The following is a 17,773-nucleotide window of genomic DNA, read 5'->3' as shown; positions in this document are numbered from 1 at the left end:
TAAGAGCCACGGAGAAGCGGCGGCAGGCGGCGCAGTGATCGCGAAGCTGAAGGTGTATACAGTGCTACCTAGAGCCACTAAATAACCGATCTAGTGGCTCTAGTGCTACCCTTTCAGTTCTATAGGCCTACCAAAGTTTGCCCTGTAACTTGTGGCACACATTTTTTTCTAGGCTCTGAAGTTTTTAAACACTCTGGCAAGCGTGTCGCCAGATATGAAAATACAAAAATAAAATACTTTTATCCAATGGAGCATGCAACTCAAAAGAAACACGTGTTACCGGTTCGATCATGCAAAAGCATGTGACAACAGTGAAAAAAATTGAAAACACTTTATTCATCCGTCTGACAACTCCACAAATCTCGCCTAAGGAACTGGCCACACCACTGGCACCGCTCCTAGGCATACAAAAGGAAAAGAGCGGAAGCAAGGAAAGTTGCTTCGAGGAGGGGAATCTCTCTTTGGCGCGCAGAATTCACAAGCCCAGCACCTCTCTACTCCTTTTGACGGACTGTATGCAACTACATTCTCACACCACAAACAACAGCTCACTTAGCTTCAAACGCACTCCAAGGCTACAGAACGAAAAAAAAAAGAAAACTCTCATTCTTCAAACTCGGCATCTTTCGCCTTCTGACTGTCGTGCGCGATGTGGCGGCAGTTTGAAAGTGCCATCACGGCAACGCTTCCAACTTTCAGCCAACAGCGATGAAAGGCTACACATGAGGTCCATCTAGCGCCTCAAATTAGGTACCCGTTTCATTATTGCAGCAAACGGTTTCCATCGCCGGAAGGATCTACACCAACACTTCGGCAATGACCTCTGCAACAGAAACGCTGCGCATAAAGCGTTCTTTGCACAAACCTACGATGGTTTTGGACTAAAAACCTTGCCGACAGTTCGTCGCTCCAGAATCCAGAAGCCAGAACCCAGCTATCACAAAATCGACAAAAGTTTCCCTCTTGGCCAGCGCAAGCTAAAATAAAGACTGCCCTCGCAACGAAAACAAAACAAAAAAAAGCAAAGATAACCGCGTCCGTGGGCAGCATCCAGAGCCTACAATTTATTGCCGTGACACGACCGTTTTTCTCCTAGTGCAGTTGACCGTCGGAGGTCAACTGGGTCTCTTTGTTCTCGGATCGCGTGCCATCAAGATGCCGCGCTGCTACATGTACATCATCTCGGCCATGATGGACATCTTCCTCGGGATGTACACAAGGTTGTCGAAGTAGCCGGCGAGTTCGTCGACGGTCGTGTCGTCCATCCTGGCTTGCTGCGAGCACGTCAGGTCTGCCGTTGGCGGTGTCCTGCCAACAAAGACCGCCCAACGGCTTGAACACCCCACCCATAGTCGCTATTTGAGCAATGCACTTGTAACATTATCAGCCTATCACGCCCACTGCAGGGCAAAGGCCTCTCCCATAGATCTCCAATTATCCCGGTCCTGTGCAAACTGCAACCAATTTATCCCTGCAAACTTACTGATCTCGTCTGCCCACCTAACTTTCTGCCGCCCCCTGCCACACTTGCCTTCTCTTGGGATCCACTCTGTTACCCTTAATGACCAATGGTTATCTTGCCTTCGCATTAAGTGCCCTGCCCACGTCCATTTTTTCTTAATTTCTACTAATTAGTCCTTAACCCGCATTTTTCCCTGACCCACTCCGCTTTATTCTTTTCCATTAACGTTACACCTATCATCTACCTTTCCATTGCTGGCTGAGCCGTCCTAAATTTAAGTTGAACCCTTTTAGTGAGCTTCCAAGTTTATGCACTGTAGGCGAGTACCGGTAAGATGCAGCTGTCGTACACTTTCTTCTTTGGGGACAATGGTAGGCTGTCATTCATTTTCTGAGAACGCCTACCGAATGCACTCCACCCCATTCTTATCTTTTTTACGCACTTTTATGGTGCACTAAAAGCTGAGCTGATGTCATGTGGGCAACCTATTCCTTGCTCACAAAAGCACCCACAAAAGCACAAAAGCACCTGGTGGTCTTTCCTTTCCTTTTTCTTGACAATTCATTCATTCATTCGTGCGCCCCTCATGACAGTAATTCTCAAAACTAGCGAACAAGTACTCGAAACCACTAATAGTCTGCAAATAACTAGTTTAGCATAAGTTTCAGTGTGCTTCTACATGTTGAGAGTTCCTGAAAAATTCAAATAAAAATTAAAGCCGACTTTGGTTTGAACTTTGGCATCGTCTTCATGCCGCTTTTCATCAGATAAAGCTGGCTTTGCCGCAAGGTACACGCCCTTTCAGGCTTCAAATCGCACTAGTTTTTCATTGTAAGGCGCCGCAGTTTCGCGAAAAAAAAAAAAAAAAAATCCAAACATGAGCAAATTCACATGTATGCCAACTAGAATGTGAGAAAATACAGAATGGTAATATGACACTTTTGTGAGCTGCGAGGAGAAAAAGCTCTTGGCAACAGTGTAGCCGGTCAACCAGCTATGACACTCCTGGGATTTCCTCGGGCTAGTCAACCCGTCTCAGAGGGGTATGATTACCGTTCCAATCCAATCCAATCATAGTAGCAGAAAGTGGCAGAAAATGGTTAATACCCCTGTCACACAAGCACTTTCAATCCGGATTGAAGTGAACCACGATTGACTTTTCAAGCGCGCTCGACGAATCGCCGCTGCTACCCGGCTTGTTACGATCCCGATATAGAAGATGCGCCGGTTGTACTCACGTACACTAGATGGTACCAAAAATGTATTCTGCGGCCGGCGCCTGGTAACTTCGCATGATCGTAGGTATACCTAACTATACAAATGCTATCGCCCGTTTATTTGAGTCAAGTTATTTCATACTTGTGGCGTTAGTTTTAGTTGTCACCTTCTGTGCCATTACTCAGCGGGGACGAGAGTATCACTGCTTTTGTCCGATCATACTTGGAAGGCTCAATCGCGCTTGGGAAACCAGGATTTAATCCGAGCGGGATCAAACTCGATCGCGACTGAAACTGGCTGTGTAGCAGCGCCCGATCCGGCTTGAGTTCGATCCGGATAGACTCAACCGTGATTGTAAGTGCCCGTGTGACAGGGGTATAAGACGGAATGAAAATTGCACCATGCTGCGAGAAGATCAAGCTGTGCTACTTTGCAGTTAGTGAATTTAGCACCCCCATATCTCACTGACGCCTGGAGACTAATTTAAAATCCCTCTTGGTAAGCGTAGTGGCTGTACCTGACAGTCGGAGGGTGGCCGGCGTCTGGCGGAGGGATAGGGCTCTCCAGCCTGGCCTGCTTGAGCTTTTCAGAAACAGCGGCCAGTTTCTCATCAGAGCTGCTGCTGCTGATGCTGATGCTGCTGCTGCTGCCCGGGGCGCTCACTGGCGCAGGCTGCGGTGTCGGCCGGAACTGGATCTTTTCGGAGGCCGCAGGCACTTTCTGCTCAGTGGCGCCGCTGTCCGTAGTACCGGTCGGCGCAGACCGTGTCCGGTACTTCCGCAGCGGACCACTCAGATGGTTGTGGTGATGGTGGCCGTGGTGGTGGTACTTTTGCAGCCCACCTTGGGCCTGCCGACGGCCTTCACTGTAGGGGGAAGGAATGGGGGGGGAACTTGCCGAACTTTTTCTTTTATACCCGTGCTACACGAGCGCTTCGAAGGCCTTTGACTCGAATGCCGTTTGACTCAAACATCACCTTTTAGCTGCTGCGCGATGTTATTCGAAGGCGTTTGGTTTAAATGCCATTTCAGTCAAAGGAGTACCACCAACAACCTTTGAGAACCTCAAAGGCCTTTGAAACGCAAACGTTTGTACTCTTGCACGTAGTTTCCGCATGCCACGTTTACAAAAATAAGTTATTTACAAAGAAAACTTGATTTTTAAACACCATAATCTTCATAATTTTTCTTGTTTTTTGTTTACTATCACTCGGTCTATGATTACAAGGTAACTGGGTGCCCTCAACAAAGGCGGTGGAAAAAGAAAAAAAATTGCTTATTTTGTACATGTTGTGCTTCTGTATGTTGGTCATAACCAATTTTATCGCTCACAAAGGCGTTTTTTGGCCTGACATTCATTAAGTTCTTTTTGCCAAGTTATGAGAATGAGAGAGTGCGGAGCAGCGGTGACACAAAAACATAGCAGGTGAATGCGGAAACTTTAAACTGCCTTTGAGAAATGTTATGTTGATCAGCGGAAGTCCTTCCAGTTCGAATGGCATTTCAAATTTCGAAGGAGATTTGCCTCAAATGTCCTTTCAAACGCTCACGTAGCACAGACATTAAAGGAAAGGGTAATGTTTTGGTGTCGCCATATGGTGGTGTCATGTTTGGTGTTTTGGGTTCACCACTGCTACCCTGTTTCGTTTTTGACAAAAACATAATAAAGGTTAAAATTGAAAAAAAAAACAATTATAAATAGATAACAATCTACAAGTGTGCACAAAATATTCACTAACAGCCACTTTTATTTTTCTGTTTTTGCACCGCCGGTGTTGAGAGCACCAAGCTACCTTGTAAATCATACAGTGAGTGATAGAAACAAAAACAAGTAAAAAATTATAAAGATCCTTCACTTTCAACACCAAGTTTTGCTAGCAAACAGTTGTTTTTGTAATTACGGTATGCAGAAACTGCGCCCTAGAGTACCACCGTTTGCATTTCAAAGGCCTTTTTGGAACCTCAAAGGTCGTTGGTGGGGCAACTTTGACTTGAAAGGCATTTCAACCAAAGGCCTTCGAAAAACGTTGTGTAGCAGCTCAAAGATGTCATTTGAGTCAAAAGACATGCAACTCAAAGGCCTTTGAAAGACTCATGTAGCACGGGCATAAGAACACAAACGAAATTACCACGAAGAAAAAAATTTTGCAAGTTTACTAATTTTGCAATTTTACTGCGCCAAAGCTACACTTGGGCAATGACGTGCGCCGTAGTCAAAAGTTCTGGATTAATTTTTACCGCCTGGGGATCTTTAACGTGCACCAAAATCTCAACACAACCGTGTTCACTTTTTGCCTCCACCTGACGAGCAGATGGCTCTTACCGTCAGCACTTGCAAACAACCTCACTTGTGTGATGCACAGTAACAAGTAGGATAGTTAGCTCACTTACTATAGGGGAATCTCATTACTCACTAAGGATGGAGACACAAATGCAGAGGCAGACACGAGCTCAAAAGCTTCGAGAAGCACATCAATAATCCTTACAGCATTAAAAACAAAACAAAAAAGCAAAACTCGACAGACCTTACTTTTGTGTAAGTGAGGCAGATTGAACCCATAGCAAATCTACAGCTTGCTTCCGCTTCTCAAGGCCGTGAAGCGGGAACAAAAAACAGATGTGCTAGGGGAGAGCACGAAACTTGCCAACTGTTCTTCCTCAGCCGACGGCGAATGTTACAAGTTTATGGTTGTCACAAGCCCTCTGCATGAGATGAGCGTCGAAACGGCAGTCCCGTACCTGAAGGGGTTGACCCTCAGCTTCTTGAAAGCTGTCTGCAGCTCTTCGAGAACTGGACCGTGCTGCAGCTGCTTCTTATCCATGTTAGCATCAACATGCCTCGTGCCTTGAGCTTCCACTACGGAGGGAGAAAAACGGGGAAGACGGTGGTTAACTCCCCTGACGTCAAGACGAGGTAGAAGGCACCAGCTGCTTCATGTGATGAGACCACAGTCGGCAGCCACTTCGCGAATGCCTAAATACTGCCCGAAATATGGCGCGTACACACACGCCCACACACAGCGAACACAACCCAAGCCAACAAAACATCACCGATACGCATGCTCGAACCCCGAAGGCGGCAGCATACCGACGTGATGACAAATTTTACGAAGAAAGCGGGCTTCCTCTGCCGCTACTGCAGATCATGGCTTTACATACGTCAAAAAATTAGCTTACATTTAAACCAAGCGCCGCTTGTCTCAAACTTTCGCTCTGTCGTGAAAGATTTTGGAGTTGGCGCGTTGCGAGCGCAGCTTAGGCGCCACAGGGGCCAGCCAACTTCGCCCTTTCGACCTCAAAACACTGCGAGGTAAATTTACAGTTTGTAAATTAATTTTCTAGCTGAAACGGGCGATGAATCAATCGCGAAGCAACGCGCTTAGAAATAACAAGGAACTAGGTCACTTCCTACGGAGTCGAAATGGAGCGCATCCGACCAAAACAAAGTCGTCTTACTTAAATTTTTGCCGGACGTTGCAGCCGCGTAGGTGCGCCTTTGTAGTAAGGCATCGCTGCTTTAAAAGGGAAACACGCGAAGGACTACGGGCGCTACGCTTAGCCAGTTATCGCGTTTGGAATTGCACGAGCGGGTTCGCGCGCGACACGATCCTTTCTACCGCTTTTTTTGCTTCTAATACAACCTGCGCATTCGGGACGATCCGCCGCTTACCTTTACGACGGTCTTTCGAGCCCGTTCTAACGCGTAAAGAATAGTATCTAGTTACATAACATTGAGCAGGAGTGGATTTTTTTGACGCAGAATCACCTATGACCTGCGCATTCTGCTTTTTTGGGAGACGAGCATATGGCCATTCCTATCCCACGATGCAATGCGCGTTGTTGATTTACGCTATCTCATGCTGCCCAGCGAAATTGATATTACAAAGTTTAGTCCAATATCGCCATCGAAAACTCTTCACAGTTACTTTTAATTTTGATAGATTATATCTGCCACACAATTACAAAAATAATATTTTTTTTCTAGGTTGGCGATTGGCAAAGATTCAAGGGAAAGTTGGCGTTACATTTATCTACCCACTGACATCTTTGTTGTGTCTCATTTGTCTACTACTCATAGCCATACCACGTGGCGTTGCACGTGCTTATGTTGTTGTTGCCGATTGTGTTGACAGATTGCAAACGCCGGATGCCACTTTTCCGCGTCATTATATATCCTGAACTAGACAAAACTGTACCGATTCCAAGTTTCGCTGGCTGCGAGATGACTCCGAAACACGGTACCGCATAATCGCTGCCATGAACGCCACACAATCGGTGCCCTGGCGCATGCTCGTGGTCATCGCCGGCACCGCTGGATGCCTCGGACTCTGCGCTTACCAGTTCGAAAAGAGGTTTTACAAATACGCTCGGCGCCTGTTTCCCAACAAAGCGGTCGTTTGCTCTTCACCCGAGGAGTTCAAGAAGGTGGAAGAACTCTTCCTAAAGCTGTGCCGCCAGTCTAACGTTCTCGGGCTCGACTGCGAGTGGGTTACCGCAGGCAAGTGCCGGCGAAATGTGGCCCTCCTTCAACTGGCCCCCACCGCCGACTTCAGCGTGCTTCTGAGGCTCTGCAAAATGTTCCCGGACGGTGCAGGAGACGCCGAGGAACTGTTTCCTGAGTCTCTGAAAAACGTCCTGAACGACGACTCCATCGTCAAGGTTGGAGTCGCGGTCTGCGACGACGCTGACAAGCTCCTTCGCGACTACGGGCTTCCAGTTCGCGGTTGCCTCGACTTGCGTCACGTTCTCCGCTTCTTTCCAGAACTCAGACACTACCCGGTCGGCGGACTGAAGACGCAAGCCCGCACTATCCTGGGCGTCCGAGCGGATAAGTCGAAGCTGCTTACGTGTAGCAACTGGGAAGCGGACTCGCTCAGCGCTGCGCAAGTTAACTACGCTGCCGCCGATGTCCTCTTGTCCGTGCAGATCTTCGACCAGGTAGTCCGGGACAGGCTAGCGTTGACCTCTTACAGACCGGGCTGGTACAGGCGGCTCAAGGACCGGACATTGGCCGCCTGTGATGGACTGCTGGACGTTCCCTTCTCCAAGCCAGACAGGGGTTTGAAACTGGAGAAGTCACCGGATTCGTCGAACGAGGGCCCGAGCACGCCTAAAAAGCTCGGCTGCTTCCGATCTTACGCGTGGCGCAAGGCGCCGCTTTACGGCAATTGCATTTTGCAGGTACTACTTGCGCACGATTGGGTTGGCTCTTCGCAGTAAAAGTGGCAGAAAAATCGTCATGTCTGAGGAACCTACGCGAGGAATATGCGTCAAGAACTTCCACAACTGCTAGCGCTGGAGTTGCAGTGTTTAAACGCGTCAACTTTATTCAGTGTGAAGCAAAAATTAAGAGCGTTTCAGGCAGAACACAAGCACACAACCAAGCGTTTTAATGTTACTATAGTTAAAAATGGACTATAGATTGGTTGTTGCCATTACAAACTAAAATCACCTCACCTGGGTAAAAAATGGCAGTAAGGTGAGGTAAGATAATCGCACATGCTCAAAAGAGAGGATGTCACTTAGCATTAGGGGAGTGGTGCCACCCCCATCCCTGTCTTCAGGAAAAAAATGGCCCAGTAGTAATCAATCGGGGACGCACCCAAGAGTCATCTGTGGTGGGCACCCATGGCACCAATAGTTGCTGGCAGTGGTGTGATTTGTGGCATTACTGCAACTACCTACACCACACTTCTAGAACCAACCATCGTTGGTTTACATCCATCAATACATTCTGCGCTTACCGATCTTCGCCGACGTGATCAAGCTGGCCTAATGTTTGCCTAGAAACAGGGGAAAAAATAAACACTGTGAACCTTCTCTCAGGTGACACACTTGTGAAAGGTTCAGACGGATTTTTTTTTTTTTTCCTGGAGTATGATGCACGGCTGTTTCCAAGTACAAATTAGGCCAGCTGGAGGTCGATGAAGATTGGGAAGCGCAGAATGTGTTGAGGGATGTAAGCCAATAATGGTAGTTTTTAGAAGCGTTGTGTGGTTAGTTGAAGTAGTGCCAGATCAGGTGACACTTGTGAAAGGCCCACTGTGGTGGCTCGGTGTTTAAAGCGTTGTACTGCTGAGCCCAAGGACATGGGTTCGATTCCCAGCTGTGGCGGCCACTTTTCTGGTGGAGGTGAAAAGTGCAAACGCCCATGCATTTATTTTGTTGCACGTTAAGGATCCCGAGGCGGTCAAAATTAATCCAGAGTCCTCCACTATGGCGTGCCTCATCTCTTGTAAAGCATCAGTGCGTTAAATCTCATAATCAATCAATCAATCACTTGTAAAAGAGGGTACAGTGGAGTAGAGACCTTCAGCAGTATGGAAGAGTCTGGATAGTGCAGATCTCGTTCCCTACTATCTTTGCAGCTCAACACACTTAACTAAGTGTGCGTATGTCTGCAGCTCCTGTTGGGTGGGGGAGCAGTCGCCAATATAGGAGAAGGGCTTTGTGTTAGGGGGACACAAAATAGGAGGCTACTTTTGCGGAGCAGGAGGCAGCGGTGAATGGGTAGCCATGTTACAAATACCTTAAAAGTGGGAGAGGCCTGTCCTACAAATGCCTTCTTTCTGGAAATCTTTCAGAGCCCGTAAAATGGACCACTCTCTCGTGTCTCTCACTCCCGTTTAGTGGCATTGCTTGGTTTTGGTCTTCACGTCAACGCAGTCTTGAACAGGAAACTGGACCGGAATAGGGTCTTGCATTGTCAAAAATTCACACCTCAACACTTGTTGATGGTTGGATTCATTGGCTCTCTCACCTTCTTCCTCAAGCGTGACACGCCAAAATGTGTCACTGTTGTCATGTTTTCTTCCTTGATTCTCGAAATCCATCACTGTTTTCGTCATCATGCTCACCATGCAATTTAGAACCGCAAAATATTCAGATAGCTGAAAGTTGTTTTTAGTATATCATCGGTGTATCACCCACTGTTGAAGCGCAAGAGCTCTAAGGGCACAAAAGTACTTCTGATTATTTGTGAATGCAAAAGCATTCATCTCAAGTTGAACGCCACTGAGTGCTCTTTCAAGTTATTGCAGTGTGAGTAATGTTTCTGAATTTAGCCATGGGTTGCTTGCAGTGTACTAGTGTGGACGGCCATGTTTCGCTACTGCGAAGCTTGTGGCTGTCAAAAGTGTAGATGCTTTGGACGGGTACGCTGCGTAGTGCTACACAGAATGGCCTGACTCTGTGACTGTTGCACCGTCGGGTGAGGCTTGTGCACCTCATGCATGTTGACCTGTCTAATAGTAGCCACAGCCACCGCCGCGCTCTATAATTTCCACATGCCTCATTAAAATGGGCCATTTAACCCAGTGGTAACTGTTGGCCAGTGCACCTTTGTGGGTATGGGCTACACATTGTAGCTAACGGGAGGTTTAGGGGCCGTTTTTCTGATACAGACGTCGTGTTTTTTGCTCAATGGGCCATTGATTGCCTCTGCACTAGAAATCGAGTGAACACATTCCACTTACCGGGCACACCTGCTTGCAGGCCCCGGACGGGGAGTGTCTGAGCAACTGCAACTTCAAGAAGCTCCAGTGGTACGTCGACCGGGGGCTGGGCACCATCGTGTCCAGCGGTGATGAGCCCCTGGCTGTTCAGCTCAACTTTGAGCCATCCCACAGGCCGGTGCTGGACGAACAGTACTACATCCAGAACAGGGACAACATCTGCGTCGTCTGCGGCTCCAAGGAGTCGCTCGTGCGGAAGAACGTCGTTCCTCACGAGTACAGGTAGGCTTGTGAGAATCTACACATATTGACGGTGCGTTGAAATCCTCTGTCCTACCCTTGGGCATGCGGCCGCGCCTACTGTAAATCCCATTGGTGTGGCTTTGAGTGCTTTGAAGCTGTTGTCGGTCTATGTATGGTGCAAATTTTTGCTCTTGTTTTAACACTGGGTGCATCGCTGGGAGATTTGTCGAAAATTGAGAGGCACCCAAGTGCTTGTTTTGTCGTAACTGCGAAGTCGCAAGTGTCCAATTGCCAGGCGTGTCCCCACATCATTATCGTCGACCTTCACCTGTGTATCTTCTTCGTCTTCTCCCTGTTGCTATGCATTTTATGCCAGTGGCTGAGTGACGTTGGCGTAGTTGGCGATTAAATGAAGCACCACATTTTGGTGGACACTGTCTCTACCCAGCAGTTTCTTGGCCCTCTGGCTCCCATAGGCACAAGCTGTGGGGCAGGTCGTTATACAAAGGTGTGGCTTGTAGGCTAGAAAATTTGGTGATTCTTACCTTGGAAATTGTTCCTGCTCTGCGAACTTACATTCTGTAGCAGTGCCGACACTTAATCTGTTTTCCTGTCTAGAGGCAGTCAGTTTAACTGCAAGATCTCGCTGCCTTTTTTCTCGTATGCTAACCTAGCCTCAACCCTGCAACTTGCACCCCGTCGCTAGGGAAAAACGAACATGTTACCTGGTGGAAAAATACCCCATCATATCTACAACCCATTATGTAGGTGCCGCTTAGCTACTAAAACCACACAGCCTCTGCCCTGGTTGTCATCAATTCTCTTAACCCCCCCTCACTTCTCTCACCATCCGCACCCAGTTGCCTACTGTGGTGGAGGAGGCAGTGATAGTGTAAGCTCTCTCTCAGTCATGTTATCCTACTCTCAATCTGCTCAGCGGAACTATGCTCGAGGGCACATATCAGCTAAAGCTCTCAAAATTCTTCAGCGAAACCCCACAAAATGCCTGCGGAGCTCGTGTGGACATGTTCCTACACCAGCTTTGGAGGTAATCGGGCAGATCAGACAGCAGCTCGAGGTCTTACTGTCCGAGCAGGCCCTAACCACGGAGTGCAATCCACTCGAAGTAGCCTTATTACGCGCACGGATATCACAGCGCACTACCGCCTCCTCCACTAGAAACACCCCCCCTCAACCCACCCCTCACTTTCTACAATGAAAGAACACTTGCGCTGGCTCCTTCAAACCATGTCGCACACAGCTTCATCGCATATGCCTAGGGTTGTTCATTTTCGGGTTTTATATCTTTTCAAAATCAGAAGGTAGAAATCTGGTACTGTTTTTCGTATTGACATTTGGGCAGAAATAGGGTGTTTTTGTGAAACCGTTCTGAAATTCGGATTTTTTCAGGCTAAATCGATAGATGTACTAAGTTTATTTTATGGGGCATCATCAGCTTTTTAACTCTAACTCGTTATAATTCGGTTTATTTCGAGCAAGTAATCGGAGCGACATTAGGGTTTTCTAGTCGTTATTTGCTCTCGAAAATTCGGCATTTACTTGAAAATGAATAAACAATGACAGTAAATAGCATTGATCTAGCAAATGAAACATTCTATTCACGAAGAGCTGGTCATCGATTGTTCCCTCATCCTTGTTTACATACATTATTGTGATCTGCTTGCGCAACTCGTCGGTCTTCATTTGAAACCTGTCCAATCGATGACCGTATCTCAACTGGGAGGAAGTTCCTTAGACAACACAGCTTCCATCAGCTAGGCACAACAATGTCAGGGTAGCATTTGCCAATTCTGAGGTTGCGGGTGGTAGAGTCATTCCAATAATCAATGAGTTCAAAAGGTGTGCTTGTGCGCTTGCTTCCAGCAAATACTGGTTAGGAACGACGGAACGTCAGACCACAGTTGTGCAGATCGCTCCTTTGGAAAGGTCCATCCGGGGAGAAATCGAGTTTAACCCAAATCTGCTGAAACATGTTCGGGAAAACGCACAACCCTACATATACCCTGCTCACTGAGCAGGGTATATGCTCGCTTTGTGGAGATGGCAACATCACCTGCCACACTACGTGGGCGTGCCCCCAAAATGCCTTTCCCCTAATCCCCTCTACTGATCAATGGGAAGCCGCGCTGGGCAACTCTGACCCCCTTGGGTCCAAAAAGCCCTGGTTGAATGTGCTGCCAAAGTCACTGGTGGGATGCGCCCAGTGGTCACCACCTGCCCCTAAATTGCATACTGCTGATAAAGTTTATTCCTCCTCCTCTCATTCGGAGGGCTGTTATTGTTAATGTTTGTAGCTTCACATCGAGCACCGCACACCCTTTTTTGTTACCTGTGCCGTTGACTTCTTGGGTGTCTTTTCTTTCCGTTTTTCCGTCGCTCAACAAAGGAGAAAGATTGCCGGTCACAAAACATTGGCAGAGATGCTCATCTTTCCCCACTTTGTTTACAGGAAATATTTCCCGAACATAATGAAGAACCACATCTCGCACGACATCCTTCTCCTCTGCATCCGCTGCCACCAACTGAGCAACCTCAAGGACATTGCCCTTCGCAAGGCGTTGGCCAGGGAATGCAACGCCCCCATAGATAGCAGTGAAGTGGTCAAGTTCAAGGAAGACCCCGTCTTGAGGAAGGTTCGTTCTGCCGGTCGCACACTGGCTCAAGCCAGGAACTTTCTGCCGCAAGAAAGGGTGGCTCTGCTAGAGGACGTGCTTAGGGATCACTTCAAGGTCGACGAGGTCACAGATGCAATCATTCAAGCAGCGGCCAACGTTGACAGGAGGATTGTCAATGAAAAGTTTGTCCCGCACGGCCTCAAAGTGGTGGAGCACTTCAAGGAGAACGGCGGACTGGTCAATTTCGAGCTGAGGTGGAGACAACACTTTCTGGACACTATGAAGCCGAAGCACATGCCGCCGTTGTGGTCGGTTGACCACCACCGCGAAGTGCTTGCGCTGAAGTTTGCGCAGGGACGGGCGAAGGATACCACCCTCGCCGAAATCGGGATCAGCCAGGAGTTGGTGGACAGTGTGCTGAAGAAGCTCGGTGTTGCCATGGAGGACTTGAACCGGAAGGAGTGATGGCGGTTGTCATCTTCCACTGAAGGACTTTGTTGGATGAAAGGGGGGCTGGTTGAATGGTTTGTTTTTCTCTAGGTGTTGATAAAAGAAGTGCCATCTTTACTCTTGTGTCAGCCATTTTATCCTGAAAAAAAAACGCATTGTTGAGTCTGCCTGCTAAGCCTTGCAGCGCAGAGTTTTCATGCACTGTGTATTTTACTGTACAGACTCTGAGGGAATCTGCCATTGCACCAGAAGCGAATACAATCGATGCTGGGTGCCTTTCCTCTGCCAACATATCCTGTGGACACATAAGGAGCGAGGAAGGCATGTAGGGCACGAGGACGCGAGTTCGATTCCCGGCCGCGACGGCCGCTTTTCTGATGGAGGCGAAAAGCAAAAGCGCCCATGTATACGAGATTTCAGCGCACGTTCAAGATCCCCAGGTGGTCAAAATTAATCCGGAGCCCTCCACTACGGGGCGCCTCATCGCTTGCGTTGCGTCGGCGCATTAAACCCTACAATCAATCATCAATCAAATCGAAGGCATGTACAGCATTTTAATGCTCGCCCACACCTCCCAGGAGTAAGAAATTGTGTAAAAGGAAGACACTAAATTAGTCGTCATGCTTGGTGTGTGAATCATCCAGAATTTAGCATATCAAACCGGATAATATACTTATTTTTGAACTATCTGAAGTGCGAAAACACTAATAGATATTGCAGTCTACTATATCTGATTTAAGCCATGCGAAAAAAAGTGTGCCCATGCACTTTGCAAAGGTGGTTAACCAGTGACGCTGTAATTTGCAGCCCATTCTTTACACATGCGCGTGGCCTCCCCATTTCGAAGTAACTTGCAGTTGCTGTTTTCCACCACCACATTCAGTCTACTCTGCCCGCACTGTGCTGCCCCTTCCTGCCGCCATTGCTTGTGGCTTGCTGCCTGCATTCCATGCTGCGATAAACCCAGCCAATCTCTCTCACCATCCAACTCCTCCCCAAGTTGGTTGTTTCACACATGTGCATGGGGTCGCGTCAGATGAGTTTTCTGCCTACAAGGGACCGCCAGATTTTCTTTTTTCCTAGCTATATAAAGATATAAACATTAATTAGGCCTCGTGTAATAAAGAACTTATAAAAAAAACGCAAAATGTCTCATTTGCAATGAGTTGAAATGAGTTAGGAAATGAATGTAGTGCACACTGAACTCCCAAAATATTTGCTGCCAAAAATGAACCGGCTTGCTCCAGTGGCAGTGGCAGGCTTGCAATGCACTGACTGCACACTGCTGTAGGGCAAGATGGAGATGTGTAAGTAAAAAAGAAAGAGCGCGAAACAGTTGAATACGGAAGAAAACATCTACAGTACAAGAGACGAGCGTTGACTACAGACGAGTACGTTATAAAACGTGTACAACAGACCAGCATTAACCACAGATTACTACAGAAGAAAATGTACACTGCACGAGCTTTAACAGGTGAGTACGAAAAAAACAAGTACAACAGACAAACGTTAACAGATCACTATGGAAGAAAACATGAATAACAGATGAGCGGTAACAACACATGACTAAGAAAGAAAACACGCAACAGATGGGACAGTAACATCAGGTGATTACAGAAGTACCCTGGTGACTTAACTCGCCGAGAGGAGGTTGCACCTGGTTGCACTGCGGAGAATACGCGCTGGGATGGCCCTTACGCCGTCTGTGACCGCCTCTTGGCCATCGCAGTACTGCCGCCCATACGACTCTACATGCCCATTCTGCGACTCCGCCGTACAGAATGTGAGTGTGCAGCATCTGCTGTGGACCTGCCCGGGACTGCATCAGATCCGATTACGGCACCTTCGTGCAACCGGCCTCCACTCTGGCCACCCTCCAGACCTGCAGCGCTGGGTTCATGGACCATTTCATCTGCAACTTGTGGACTTTATACATGAAGCAAGCTTGTTCGTGTACCTGTGAATCGTGCACCGTTATGCCACAGGGCAAGCTTTCGAATAAAAAAAAAAAAGTAGTAGCACCTGTACAGGTAAGGAGGGCCAAAGGCCAGTTTAGGAAAGAGGAAGAAAACGTAGAATAAATGACTGTTAACAACTGATGAGTACAGAAGAAGATGTACTCTAAACGAGTGTTAACAACAGGTGAGTACGGAAGAAAACGTATAACAGACGAGTGTTAACAAAGATAAGCATGAAAGAAAACGTTCAACAGATTAGTACGGAAGAAAACGTGCAAAAGACTAGTGTCAACTTACAACTAAACTTTATTTCGGGAAACGTGAAAAACGGTTCTACCATCCATCCTAGTTACAAGAACACATAGAAGAAACTCTACGCAAGAATCATGCATTAGTTGCTGCTGCTGATTATGATGGTCAAAGAGATAAAGATAGAGACAAAGAGATAAAGCTTGTCTATCTTCATTGAGTCAGTCTAGCTCAGGCTACTCAGCGAAATTGATATCTAAAAGTTTTGTCCAATATTTCCATCGAAAATGCTTTACATTTACCTTTCATTTTGATAGATTAAATCTGTCACACGACTACAAAAATATTTATTTTCTAGGTGGGTGATGGGTGAAGATTCAAGGGGAAGGTCGTGCGACATCTATCTCTCCATCTCTGTTGGAGACATGGCTTGACAGCATTCATTTAATGTTAAATGTGTCGAAGAGTGCTCTACTTGTCTTCCCGGTTGCAGGACCAGTATCAGTTCCTCTCGCTTACAAAAATCGTCCATCAAGATTCAAAATCGTCATTACAAAATCGTCATTCCTTCATTCCGCAGGTGGATTCGCTGAAGTATCTTGGTATTACATACACTTCTGCTGTTGATCAGCATACACATATTAACGCATCAGTCACTAAAGCGGAAAGAGCATTTAAATCGCATGAAAAGGATATATGTGGGAAACAAGCATGGATGCACCAAGACACACTTTTTCTGTTGTAACGATCCTACGTCCGGCCAGTCATGGAGTTTGGCTGCGTCTTGTTTTGCGTTTGCCCTATCTACAAACTGCGACTCTTATACCTGTTGGAGAGCCACATTCTTCGATTTAACCTCGGCCTTCCCCGGTGTGTCTCGAATCGGGTTTTGTACTTAGAGCCATGCGTTCCTGAACTCCGGGTCCTATTTCTTTTGCTGACCTTCAAACTTACCTCCGCATGTATAAAGCCCCCTCTGGAGCTGCCAAGCCTGTATTTATTTGTGATCCGAGTTTTTTTTTACATCATACAAGTATCCTGCTTCTGTGACTTATACTGATGCATCTCAAAATGGCGAGAAAGCCGGAAATGGTATTTTTTCACAATCTCTAGATTGGAGTTATTTGCTACGACACCCGGACTACACACTCATTTTTATGGCAGAATTTTTAGCAATAGCTCTCGCTCTATGCAAAGTACCGCAGCATGTATCAGAAATCGTCATATTATCCGATTCGATGTCAGTTATATCGGCATTAACTTCCTCTTCTGACTTTCCATTGTACCGCACACTATTGTTTTTTGTTCCAAGGCACGTGAACAAGGTACGTTTATCTTGGGTTTCTGGCCATACGGAAATCGGGGGCAACGAGGTAACGAACCATTTAGCTAATTTCGCTGTCACAGCTCCCGTTCTTTTCGGCATACCTAATCTGGCTCTTTTTGCATCTTCTGGATTAAGACGATATTGGCACTTAGACGCTACTCGTTCAGACTCACTCCTATCATTTGAAGAGTATCAACATTTAAAGTTGGGGTGGAATGTTCATTTTTGTGGTTCTCGGCAATGCGAAGTGACCTTCACTGAACTGCGCTGCAGGATTCCAAGGCTAAATTTCTATCTATTCAGATCAGGGCTTTCACTTACAGAACTATGTGTGCGGTGCCAGGTCCCTGAAACAACCGAACATTTTTTCCTCGCCTGTCGCCGTTTCTTGAAGGACCCAATTAAGCGTTTCGGGTTGACTTTATTGATTCAACTTATGTTATCTATTGGGGCAACAAATTTGGGGCATGCAAAAAGGGATATATATGATTGCATTCAAGATTTTCTTTCTGCATCAGGTCATTTGAATTGCTGAAGGCTGATAATTAATGGGTAATTCGGGTTTTATTCACAACGAAGTTTTCTTTTACGGCCTTTGTCTTTCCGGAAATAAATAAGTATGTTGAGGTCCTCACGTATCTCAACAACCCATTTAGCCCTGGCCAATCCAAGGAGGTTTAGTATAACCTCCTTGGGCCAATCCCCCCTTGTGGGTACGTCCGCAAACTTTGAGGGCATCATCATCATCATCACTGACGTCTTTGTTGTACCTCATTT

The 17,773-nt window shown here is 47.0% G+C and overlaps 2 protein-coding genes across 3 annotated transcripts; one reads left to right on the top strand and one right to left on the bottom strand.

Annotated features, from left to right (window-relative positions):
- Positions 1 to 312: 312 nt before the first annotated feature.
- On the bottom strand, positions 313 to 6,522 carry LOC144159315 (uncharacterized). 2 transcript variants are annotated; one of them, XM_077690722.1, is made up of 4 exons: positions 6,350 to 6,522; positions 5,419 to 5,536; positions 3,198 to 3,545; positions 313 to 1,308 (listed from the first exon to the last, which is right to left on the bottom strand). In XM_077690722.1, the coding sequence occupies exons 2-4, from the start codon at positions 5,499 to 5,501 to the stop codon at positions 1,167 to 1,169; spliced, it is 573 nt and encodes a 190-aa protein (XP_077546848.1). In that variant the 5' UTR covers positions 5,502 to 5,536; positions 6,350 to 6,522; the 3' UTR covers positions 313 to 1,166. The 2 variants fall into 2 exon arrangements, with proteins under 2 accessions (XP_077546848.1, XP_077546847.1); XM_077690721.1 differs by lacking the exon at positions 6,350 to 6,522 and adding an exon at positions 6,136 to 6,274.
- Positions 6,523 to 6,752: 230 nt separating this feature from the next.
- Positions 6,753 to 13,579, top strand: LOC144159313 (exonuclease 3'-5' domain-containing protein 2-like). Its single transcript, XM_077690720.1, has 3 exons — positions 6,753 to 7,860; positions 10,174 to 10,415; positions 12,847 to 13,579. The coding sequence occupies exons 1-3, from the start codon at positions 6,937 to 6,939 to the stop codon at positions 13,475 to 13,477; spliced, it is 1,797 nt and encodes a 598-aa protein (XP_077546846.1). The 5' UTR covers positions 6,753 to 6,936; the 3' UTR covers positions 13,478 to 13,579.
- Positions 13,580 to 17,773: the final 4,194 nt, after the last annotated feature.

The sequence above is a fragment of the Haemaphysalis longicornis genome, unplaced genomic scaffold (assembly GCF_048455015.1).
Source record: "Haemaphysalis longicornis isolate Haplotype H1 unplaced genomic scaffold, Haemaphysalis longicornis Haplotype H1 scaffold_10, whole genome shotgun sequence".
Taxonomy (NCBI): domain Eukaryota; kingdom Metazoa; phylum Arthropoda; class Arachnida; order Ixodida; family Ixodidae; genus Haemaphysalis; species Haemaphysalis longicornis.
Note: the sequence above shows the minus strand (reverse complement) of the source record. Positions and strands in the feature narration are given on the sequence as shown.